Raw genomic sequence first — 12,500 nt, 5'->3', positions numbered from 1 at the left:
TATAGCTGAGGTTGCTGACGGCTTTCTCATTACAGATGCTTGCCAAAGTGATGGGTGATAAACAATGAGTTCTTTTAAAAACTACATACATACACGCGTGTGTGTGTGTGTGTGTGTGTGTGGTTTTTAAAACAATTCAATGTTTATCTATCACCACTCTGACAGATAGGTATATCAGTTGATTATGTAAAGATGTCTGATGAAATGGCCTGGTTATGTGGCTTTATTATGTAATATACTAATAAGCAAATAAATAACTATACTATTGAAACATATGTAACAATTATTCATTATATATATTAGGCTGGTTGTTTCACATGAAATGTCACATTTTTAATTACTTGTTATTTCAGTCATTTAAAAACTCAATTATGTATACCTTGCATTTAATCTTGACTCTTTTTCTTTCCCAACAATATTGATATACAAAATTCGTGCCCACAGACTTTATGAAAATGATAACCAAACTATGTTGAGTGATTTTCTTGTATGAGAATACACTGGGTCACTCTGTTGTAGAAGCTCTATGGAATATCAAGCGGGCCTTTGGCAATGGTTTTGTTGATATCAGAACAGTTCAGAGTTGGTTCCAAAGATCTCGTTCAGGAGATGATAGCCTTGAAAATAAACCAATGGGTAGGCCAAAATCAGTTATTTGGCATGATGGATTAAATGCTTGGTTGAACAAAATCCAAGAACAAACATTCAAAAACTTTCCTCAGAACTCCAAACATCTCGCAGAACTGTTTTTGGACACCTATAAAAAATTGGAGTAGTACACAAATAATATATCTACAAGTACAGTTTACATTCAATAATAGCAGTACTAATATCATTTTACTTAAAAGTATTTGACTGCTACTTATTTACATCAGCGACCTCCAAAAGGAAGAAAGGGATAAAGTTGACCAAGGTGAGACTGGAGTTCAGAATTTAAAGGAACATTGTAGCTAGACATTGTAACACTCTACTGATTCTGGGAAATACAAAAGTGACAAATTTGGTAGGAAAAGCGAAGGAAAAACATACTAAAAAGAGAAATTTGGCTACTGCCTGGCTGAGAGATAGAACTTTTGACAGGATGGCATAGAATAATTGGGATCAGGTGGGGTTAAAATAGAAGGTGAAAAACAAATTAAACCTTTGGGACAAAATTGTTCTATCTTGTTGGAAGAATTCCATTTCAATTTCTTGCTCTTGTCAGTTTTCTTTTCTCTTCATTGACTCAATGACTGTTTTGCCTTTACATTTCATTTCTTTTTTCTTGTAATATCTTTCCCTTTTTTTTTTCTTCTTTCTGCTTTCCTCATTTATTATTCTGTTCTTCCTCTCTTTCTTATAATTCTGTTCTTTCATCCATCTCTCTTTCTCATTATTCTTATTTCTATTTTTATTCATTTAATTTTTTGTTTTTCACATTCCCTTCTTTTGCAACTTTATTTTCTTCTTCTATCTCTTTCATTCCCCTCCATCCCTCCCCCCTCTCCCTTCTTTTGATTATTTCCTTCTTTATCATTCTTTCATCATCACTTCTGTCTCTCTAGCATTCTTTCCTTTCCCTTATTTTGCCTGCATTTCTTTTTCTTCCTTTACTCCTCTTCTTCCTTTCCCATTTTATCTTCATTCTTTCCTTTCCTTCTTTTCCTTCTCATTCTTCCTCCTTCTTCTCATCTCCTTATTTCCTTATTTTCTTCTTCCCTCTTTCCTTAATACTTTTATTTTTTGTTTCTTGTATCTTTTTTATCTCACTTCATTTTTTTTTTCTTTCTCCATTCCCTTCTTCCCTATTTTCTTTCTCTTTATTTCATTTCCTTCTCTCTCTTTCTTTCCTAACATTCTTCTTATTCTATTTCAGCTCTTCGGCTATTTTTCTATCATTTTTCTTCTCCTTCCTTCCTCTTTTCTTTCATCATTCACTACTCCCCCTTTACACAAACACCCCAACACCCACCCACCAACCAACCCACCCACCCACTCAATGTTCTACACGAATATGGCATCTTCATTAGTAACCTAATAAGTCATTAATAATCATTGGACATTAATTAGCAACTGATTGATTACCTGCCACAGTGTCTCGTTAAAGGATCTTCAGTTGGACATTGTGACTGAGTTGATAAAAGTTCTATTAAAGGTCCATTCGTTATTATCCCAACCATTATGCATCCTGTATTATTCTGCCTTTAGAGTGGTGCCTTGTTATAAGTCCAAGAGTGTGCAACTGGATCTTAGATTGCACTCCAATCACAACGTATTTTCTACAGATTTCATTCGATTATTAATATTAGTATCAAGGTTAAGGCAGCGAGCTGGCAGAAATGTTAGCACGCCGAGCAAAATGCTTATTGGTATTTCATGTCTTTATGTTCTGAGTTCAAATTCTGCCAAGGTTGACTTTGCCTTACATCCTTTTGTGGGGTTGATAAATTAAGTACCACTTGTGTACTGGGGTCGATCTAATCGACTGGCTCCCCCTCAATCTGTAGAAAAGGTGGAGGTAGAAACTGCATAAGATGTACCCAGTATAAGCTATGAAACATTGCCAGATCAAATTGGAGCCTGGTGCAGATTCCTGGCTTGCCAGTTCCCTGTGAAACCGTCCAACCCATGCCAGCATGGAAGGCGGACATTAAACGATGATAATGATGATGATGATTAACCAACCAGTCCTAGTAAATAAACTTAATATATGTGCATATTCTCTTAATTACTTTACAGCCTTAAATCCTCATCACCATCAAGATCCCTTAATTGATGCAGCCAGTCATTGTGGTGCCATTCATGATACATTTGTAGTCAGCCATCACCAATAGTCTCTGTTCTCTGTCATGCATAGCAGGTCCACTGAGTTGTGACCTGTCCAATCCTTGATTTCCTCAAACCAGGATTTTCTCTGTCTGTCTCTCTTTCGTCCTTCCTCAACTGTGCCCTGAAGAAAGATTTCCGACTATAAATTGTGACAGGATACCTGACTGTATTTGACAAGCTTTCATCTTGCACAAGGAATGGTTCCTGTCTGCCAGTATATTAAACTTGCTGCCCAGCAAAGCTGTTTGTAAATACAAATACCCAAATAACCAAATCCTGAACGTTCATAATTTATGCTTGTTTTAGCGAAACAGATACTGAATGTTAAAAGTGCATTGCGAGTTCAATGTTGTTGTAATATTAATCAAATCTATTCCTGAAATGCTTCATTATCTTCATTCCAGTAATTGGTTCCAATTTAGATAGACTGTCTCATTAGTATGTTACATCACCTCTTAAACAACGTATGTAAATGGCCTCTTGATGAAAAAAAATTATGTTTTGGCCAAAAGGTTACATGACCAAATGCTATTATTGTGCTTGGATGTATAACCATTTAGAATCATAGTATTTTACTTCAGCTGGAGATAATTTACTTAATATAACGAGTCGAATATATATTTAATGAATTTAAATTATGTACTTGTAACGGAAAGGAAAATCCTCAAGTTAACATCATCATCATCATCATTGTCATCGGCATAGTTATCATCGTCATCATTATCATCATCCTCATCATGTATGTATATATATATGTATGTTATTGTTTAGTTTTATTTCAAGATTTCTTGCCAATAGAGAAAGAGCTGGTTTCTAACCTAGATTCAGGGCTCTTTCATTGATGAATTGCAACATTAGCAACGGGGTATTTTTATTTGTATATGTATGTGTGTATGTGTGTATGTGTGTGCAGATTTGTATGTTTTATGTATGAATTCTCATGCATTTACTTGCATATCTAGACATGCTCATCATCATCATCATCATCATCGTTTAGCGTCCGTTTTCCATGCTGGCATGGGTTGGACGGTTCGACCAGGGTCTGGGAAGCCAGGAGGCTGCACCAGGCTCCAATCTGGTCTGGCAGTGTTTCTACAGCTGGATGCCCTTCCTAACGCCAACCCCGTCCATGAGTGTAGTGGGTGCTTTTTATTTGCCATCATTTAAATTATAAACCTCTGTATCTGTGGTGGTGGGGGGGGGTAGCGGTGGTGGTGGTGGTGGTGGTGGTGGTGGTGGTGGTGGTGGTGGTGATGGTGGTGGTGGTGGTGGTGGTGGTGGTGGTGGTGGTGGTGGTGATGGTGTTGATGGTCATGGTGATGGTGGTGGTGAGGGTTGTGGCAATGGTGTTGATGGTCGTGATGGTGATAGTTGTGGTGGTGGTCCTGATGGTTGTGGTGGTAATGTTGATGGTAGTGGTTGTGGCATTAGTAATGATGGTAGCAGCTTGATGCTAATGTTGTTGTTGTGATGGTGGTGGTTATGGTAATGGCAATACTTGTGTTAGTAATGGTAACAATGGTTGCAGTAGTAATAGTAGTAGTAGTAGTAGTAGTAGTAGTAGTAGTAGTAGTAGTAGTAGTTGCTATTGCTGTGGTGGTGGTGGTGGTGGTGGTGGGGGCCGACTGCAACTATAATGGAGTACGAGACAGTTGCTATTATTCCTGTTATTTGCAACGTGTAATAAGGATGAAAGATAATAACGGTGGAGACATCTAGTGATAATAATTTATAACTGCACCGGTTATTATAGTGGTGTTTTTGGTGTTAATACCACTACTATTAGTAACGGTAGAAGCCAAGCTATTGTCGTGATATTGTTTACGTTGGAGACGGGGTGATTCTAAAGCAAGTTGTTTGTTGGTCTGTGTTTTTAAGTAAACATTTTTGTTTGTTGCTTATGGATGGTTTAGGTTAAAAATATAAAAATATACCAACAAGAAATTTAAAGCATTATAAAAATAAAAATACTTTTACATTTTGTCTTTCTAGTTTATAGAAAATGGTTTATAAATTTCTTTGCTTTCTATATAAATTCATTTTATTTTGTTATTATTATTATTATTATCATTATTATTATTATTAGATTTTGCCATTAAATTTTCGAGAATATTTTGTTTATCATTCACAAACAATAATTACCAGAGAAAAGAATTTAACAACAAGAAAGTAGTACCGAAAATTCAACTGAAAATAACTTCTTCCTTAAGAACTACAAAAAATAACAATAGTTCCAAGTAACAAAAATGTAACAAACTGTGTTAATTTGGAAAATTTTAGTTCAATTGTTGATTTCCTTAAATTTTAATCAGTTGTTGAAACTGTTTTCTTCCAACAACAAGATGTTTTTCTTAGAATTCACAAACAGATAATTAGTAAGACAAAAAAAAAACAAAAAAAAAGACGAAACAAAAAAGAAATAAAAATAGGCCAGATAATTATTTTTTCATCCTATCACATTATACTGCTGAAGGTGTCACAAGATTGGATTGCTAGTAACGTGATCCTACCAATTTCAGGATCTCGCTTGCTAAGGGGATAAATATATAGGAATGATTCTTTGTTGCATCTAAGCGCTACAAGCTAACAAAACGCTCAACAGTTTCATACTTACCTCCTCATGTCTTTATGTTTCCTTATTGGGCATATAAGCATAGGCATGGCTGTGTGGTTAAGAACCTTGCTTTGCAACTGTTTAGTTTTGGGTTCAATCCTCCTACAAAGCTATTGCAATGTTTTGTCTTGTTTGTGTCTGGTAACCAGCACATCATCATCATTTAACGTCCACTTTCGCTAGCATGGGTTGGACGGTTTGACTGGCGACTGGCAAGCCAGATGGCTGCATTTTGGTTTGCAGATATAGCTATGTCAATGCAGGTCCAATCTTTAGACTCCTTCAGAAGGAGAACGATATTTGGTCAGTTACGGTGCAGCTTTTTGTTTATATATATATTGATCTATTCCAGGTGAGTCTGACCTGATCATTCTCTGCTACTGGTAAAGGCTGGTGATCCTACCACTTGTTGGAACAACCTATCCCATACCTCTTGCACAACTGTCAATGTATTCACATTCCTTACTTTGTCATGACATTTTTTGTATTCCTTTTGGGGCTAGTTTTGAGGATTCATTAATTACATGTCTATCTCAGATGATGATCATCATCATCATCATCATCACCACCACCATCATCATCATCATCATCACCATCATTATTATTACTATTATCATCATCATCATCATCATCATCATCATTATTATTACTATTATTATTATCATCATCATCATCATCATCATCATTATTATTATTATTATTATTATTATTATTAGTTTTGTCCTTCCACATTCCAATTCTGTGCTCTTTTGGTTGTTTTTCAGACTGATTTCAGTAGAATAACATTGCGGCAAGATTTATTCCTCGGAGGATTCAACAATATGTCAGCTATATCAAAGAGAGTCGGAACCACACACAAGTTCTCAGGGTGTATTCAAGAGCTTGTCATTAACAACCGCAAATATGACATGAGAAAAGATCCTTTACTAGGAAATGCCATCCATGGAACTAATGTCAGTAAGTAATCTGGGAATTCCATATTCCTTCTGTATTTTTTTTTATATTTTAATTACCTTATTATAATTTTCTTCTTGTTTTATTTTGACATCTGTCTCAAAATAGTTTTTTTTCTGTATTTTGTGAATTGCAAGAATCCTTTAAGACAGGATTCCAATCTGCTTCCTTCAGGATTAAATGAATGGAAGATAAATCCCACTTTGGGGAAGAATTGCAGATAGGGTTATGGAAAACTGAATTAAGGAATTTGTGGCATTAAAATGTCAGCTACGCTGCAGTCTGTCATTTGCAAAAACACAGTCTACCTAGCCACAAATAGGTAATACCCAGCAGATGGAAACCCTGTTGTGAAAAGCAAATTTCTTGCTGTGCTGATCTTTACATTTCCTGTCAGTTTAATGCTGTGAATAGGGCTGAATTAAGACCCATTGAGGCCCCTGAAGCACATAAATGACTTTGGTGTCCCCAAATATAAACAACAATAAACCATAAAATAAATTTTTATTTTTCAAAATGAAACTAAGCTAACAAAAAGACGGGAAATAATGTTTATTTTTTGTATACTTCTTTAATTATATTTGAAAAGTTTTCTCCCACATTCGTTAATTGCAAAGTCTTTGATCAGATCCAAGGACAGACAAAGGGATTAAGTTGATTACATCGACCCCAGTGCTTAACTGATACTTATTTAATCGACCCCGAAAGGATGAAAGGCAAAGTCAACCTCGGTGGAATTTGAACTCAGAACATAATGGCAGATGAAACACTGCTAAGCATTTCGCCCAGCGTGCTAACACTTCTGCCACCTCACCACCTTTATATACAAAACTATATAAATATGTATATATGTGTGTGTATGTGTGTGTGTGTGTGTGTGTGTGTGTGTGTGTGTGTGTGTGTGTGTGTGTGTGTGTGTGTGTACACGACAGGCTTCTTTCAGTTTTCATCTACCAAATCCACTCACATGGCTTTTGTTGGCCCAGAACTACAGTAGAAAATACTTGCTCAAGATACCACAAAATGAGACTGAACCTGGAACCACGTGGGTGGGAAGCAAACTTCTTACCACACAGTCACTCCAATGTGAAGGGCAAAAACCACAGCCTGCACACAAATGCCATGTTTAACCTCTTCTAACCTTCTTTTTCGCTTCTGCTAAATTCAACAAAATTCATGGTGAACTAGGCCTGAGTAACTTTTGATTAAAGTTTATTAGTTTAACCAATTCTATAATTTCATATCAGATCTAAATTAAACTCGTTTTCCAATTATTTCACAACTTTTGATCTCAGTCTGTAACATAACATTGTGTGAAGTTATCTTAAGTTATTAAATGCCTGAAAAATGTGACAGTAATTCCCTTGATATTGTTTTAGTCCTTTGAGGATACGAATCATTCATTTTCTGTTTGTATCTCTTAAAAGCAGCCTATCTAGCTCGCGTATCTGTTTCTGCCATGATAACGACTCTGTGTGGTACCACATCATTTAGCTCTACATATTTTTTAGGACGGTATTTAACGTGTTAACCAAAGTATTACTGCTCACATACATACATAGATACATACATAGATACATACATATATACATACACATATGCATGCATAAGTATTCTACTTTATCTTTCCTGAATCTTTTATTTAAATCTCAAGAGTCAAAAATCCATTCCAAGACAGTCTTAGCTAAATTTCCATTTCAAGTAAAGTCGCTGTGCACATTCGATGATGATATTTTGATGAGAAATCAATATATTGTAATGTTATGCCAAAAGAAGATGAGATTATTTATTTTGATACACGTAAAGCAACTTGATGCACATCAGATATCTTTGTGTAAAAGTTTGAAAAATAATATCATTATATATTAGATACTGCACAATTCATTCATTGCACTCAGGAAACATTTGATATCAGACAAGACATGGTTTGAAAATAAGTATGAAAGGCCATTCCAATGAATAAATTAGAAACTATATTTTGACATAAGGACCTGATCCTGCACTAACCTCAATTTCCATTGGATATCAATCCTGTTATCTGCAGAATTTCAATGGTGATTTGATATCATATTACTGTGATCAAGTTCCGAGTTGTTGCTTCTAAAGAACTCTGGATTGAGTTATGTAACATAATCTCCTCTTATCTCTAATTCTTTTTCCATTTCTATTTTTACTTTATTTTGTCTTAGTTTTCAGACTGTTGTTAGGTAGTGGCGGATCACAATTTTTTTTTCCAAGGACTATTTATTCATTTATTCATGGCTATTTTATTCATTGAAATGCTAATGTTTTATGGCTAAATATTCTTTCTATTTCCCACTTCATACAAGAAGAAGAAAATCCCAGTCTGTTTGTTTTTCCAAATAATGCTTGCTTTATAGTTTTATGAAGAGGTCTCCCATTCAGTTAACTGTTCTGACACCATTTGACTTTAAAGATGTCTTTCACCATTAAATTTCTATTTCAAATAGCAAATCAGTCGGATGCTTCTTGTTTGAGTTACATTTCTCATATTTCAGTGGATTATGTAATCAATCTTGTTGGTGATTTAATTATATTTTATTCTACAAAACGACCTTCAATGGAATTTCAACAAGCTAGTCTCCTTCAACATTTCAATGACACAATCTTCTCCTTTTATACGAACAATACATAACTAAAATCTTGAACATTTCAACAAACCTTTGATCTTTCACAATCTCCAATGATCCATCAAGGAAACTGCACATATATTAGCCATGCCCAAATAGCATCTGAAACACCACAAAGATATGAAGACGGATATTCAAATGATATATTCAATAATAATTCCTTTATATTACTGCTGTGGGGTATCTATATAATTCTAGAAAGATCTATTTGCAGTTTGCCTTTGATTCTTGATTTAGTTATTGCCCTGAATTCCTCCCTTATAATCGTCCTCTAGTTAAGATGGTTGTCATTTCTTGCTTACTGATGGTGTCTTCTACCCAGAATGTAACCAAAGACTCCATCTTTAACAACACTATAGACTTTTTGAGTAAGAACTATTGGCCTTGGTCTGCCAGTCAACAGGTTCCAAATTTAATTCATGGTTGAGTGAATAGTAGGAAGTGTCGTCATCCAGCATATAATTAAATCTAGAATTCTTCAACTGTTTTCAATTTGAGCAAGCTGCAACCTGTGTTTACGTGTACCGGGTGACCTTTTGTGTAACCAGAACTAGTGAGGTCACCAGCTACCCTGCAAGACAAGACCCCTAAACAGAGGATGGGGTTGTGTTAAGGGAGATGGCTTATGCTGAGTGTTGAGCGGCAAGAATATGATAAAGAGATAAGAACTGGTGTCTTGATGTAGAACAGATACATGGCACCTCAGCTGGGAAAAGGAGGGAAGAAGCTAGTGGCGAGGTGTCAGGATGTACCTCAGGGTACAAGACGATATCTGTGTGTGTGTGTTTGTAAGTGTGCGTGTGGAAGAGTGTGTGTGTGTATGTGTGTGTGTGTGCACATTTTTATATTCCTACACACACATACACACATATGGATAGTAATATTGGATAATGGTTGTACCAAATTTTGTGGAAGAAGAGGAGGGGGAGGAAAAGCAGAATCAGGTGAAAGAGAAAAAGAGCAAAACTCACTGGCCAGCCAATATCGGACTGGAAGCATCTAACAGTGAATTCCCCTTAGTTACACCAGATAAAAAGACAGCTTTCTATAGAATTTTAGTCTCTACATCATTGTATTTGGTTTCTGTGAACCGTTCTACATACATTTTATGCACACAGCCAGCTAGACATAATACAGAAGATTTTTCTGAGCAAACACTCGTCACTTCACATCATTTTGTTACTCTTGTTGTTGTTGTTGTCAATGTTAATACTGGCGAGGAGGGGGGGATATTTGATATTATTTTATTTTTGTTCCTTTTATTAGTATTTTGGCTGATGGAGGTGGGGGGAGCTATCACCCCTCACACACACACACACACACACACACACGCATATCTCCACTACTCTTGTAACAAAAGCAATAATATTTTGCGGGTGAGAGATTTTATATACAGTCACACACACATACACATACAAATTCGGATAGCGCAGGCATGGCTGTGTGGTTAAGAAGCTTGCTTTGCAGCCTTGGAGTTTCAAATTCAGTCCTACTATGCAGCACCTTGGTCAAGTGTCTTCTATTATAGCCCTGGGCCAACCAATGCCTTGTCTGGGAATTCTGTTGAAAGAAACTGTGTGGAAGCCCACTGAGTATGTGTATGTGTGTGTGTGTGTGTGTGTGTGTGTGTGTGTGTGTGTGTGTGTGCATATATAAATTTAAATAATAAGGCTGAAAAATGAGTATTAATTTAATTAATATCAATTTAAAACCAGAGGCCTAGCATATTGAAAAATCTGAAGATTCAGAGAAATTATATTACATATAATCTTTTCTTAGTGGTCAGACCATAGGTGGTCTTCTTCTAGCATAATGGACGTCCACTTAGTGGTCATCCCTCTTTTATATATATATATATATATATATATATATATATATATATATCCCCTTCTTCCTAGCTCTCCTGTCTAAATACTTTTGTCCAGCCAGCCACCATGACTGACTGCTAACTCCAAAAGTTTATTTATTTTCTCTCTCTTTATTTTCTTTTATTCCTTTCAGCCAAAGAGCATAGGCTCAAAGCATAAAAGACTTTCTTACCTTCCCGAGCTTTAAACTAATACACCTGCTTGTTGTTTATATACATGTCTTTGTCTTTTGTTTTTCTGTAAATTTCAACTATATACATACACACATATATATATATAGTGGAAGCACATGACTCAATGGTTAGGGTGTAGGACTCATGATGGTAAGATTGTGGTTTCGATTCTCTGACTGGGTGATGCATTATGTTCTTGAGCAAGACACTTCATTTCACATTGCTCCATTCCACTCAGCTGGCAAAAATTAGTAATGCTGTGACAGACCGGAAAGTTATAGTGGGGCCTAGGGGAAAATAGGTTGGGAAACATTGCTCTAGATTAAAACTTTTATCCATATGACATAATGAATTCTGTTTAAAAGTCAGAAGCTTCCACAATTCATCATCATCATCATTATCATTGTCGTTTCACGTCTGCTTTCCATGCTGGTATGGGTCAGATGGTTTGACTGAGGAGTGGCAAGCCAGTAGGCTGGACCAGGTTCCAATCTGATCTAGCAAGATTTCTACAGCTGGATGCCCTTCCTAATGCCCTAACCGGTTTGAAAGCGTATTGGGTGCTTTTTATGTGCCACCGGCACAGGGGCCAGTCGGGCAGCACTGGCATTGCCCATGCTCAAATGGTGCTTTTTATATGCCACCAACACAGGAGCCAGTCAGGTGGCACTGTCTTGGAAAAGATCCCTTTCTCAAGATATTAGTGTGTTAGAAACACACTATACCTCAGAGCTAGTCAAAACCAAATTGCCGTAAAGGTGACTGCAAAAATGACAGATGTGCATTTCACCATTGTTGCAGCTTATCAATGTCACACATTTGCTTCATGTCTGATACGAAATCCTCCTGACCAGTCTGAAGAATATAAAGACAGGGAAAAAACAATTCACAGGTTTTGCAGAGATGTTTCGGAACTGAACAAAATTCAAATTTTGCAACAGAAGCATCTCTGGATAAAAATCCTTGTGTATGCGCATCATATAAAAGACGGAGGCTGCAGTGCTCATCCTGGAAAAAATCCTTTTTAGAGATGCATTGTGTTAAAAATCCAAGACGGTTTTGCTTTGTCTAGCTCTGAAAGACATTGATGGAACACAGCTTGAGCTCTTTCTACCATAAGTGCACTCACCTACAGCCGAACTATGGTTAAATAACAATAGCAACAACTCAGCTTACACACACATACACACACACACACACACACACACACACACATATACAAAATTACATATGCATGCGTACAGAGGCTCACACATTTATTTATCAAATCCAAATCCAATTCGCTACATTTTCTTTATACACATACACAAAGCTCAAAATACTAACATAAAAGCATACATAGAATTCACACACATATACACACACACACATATATATGTATATAAGTATATATATATGTACACAGACAGGCCATGCACAACATGCACATGCA

The 12,500-nt window shown here is 36.2% G+C and overlaps 1 protein-coding gene across 1 annotated transcript in view; it reads left to right on the top strand.

Annotated features, from left to right (window-relative positions):
• The window catches only part of LOC106875003 (pikachurin), a 474,529-nt gene that overhangs the window by 358,182 nt on the left and 103,847 nt on the right, over positions 1-12,500 (top strand). Inside the window, exon 6 of the mRNA XM_052970397.2 lies at positions 6,187-6,379. Within this exon, the coding sequence (XP_052826357.1) occupies positions 6,187-6,379 (193 nt within the window). The remainder of the gene's footprint in view (positions 1-6,186; positions 6,380-12,500) is intronic.

Source organism: Octopus bimaculoides, chromosome 9 (assembly GCF_046866305.1).
Source record: "Octopus bimaculoides isolate indiv1 chromosome 9, ASM4686630v1, whole genome shotgun sequence".
In the NCBI taxonomy this organism is placed as follows: domain Eukaryota; kingdom Metazoa; phylum Mollusca; class Cephalopoda; order Octopoda; family Octopodidae; genus Octopus; species Octopus bimaculoides.
The sequence above is the reverse complement of the archived record's forward strand: the minus strand, read 5'-3'. Positions and strand labels throughout refer to the sequence as shown.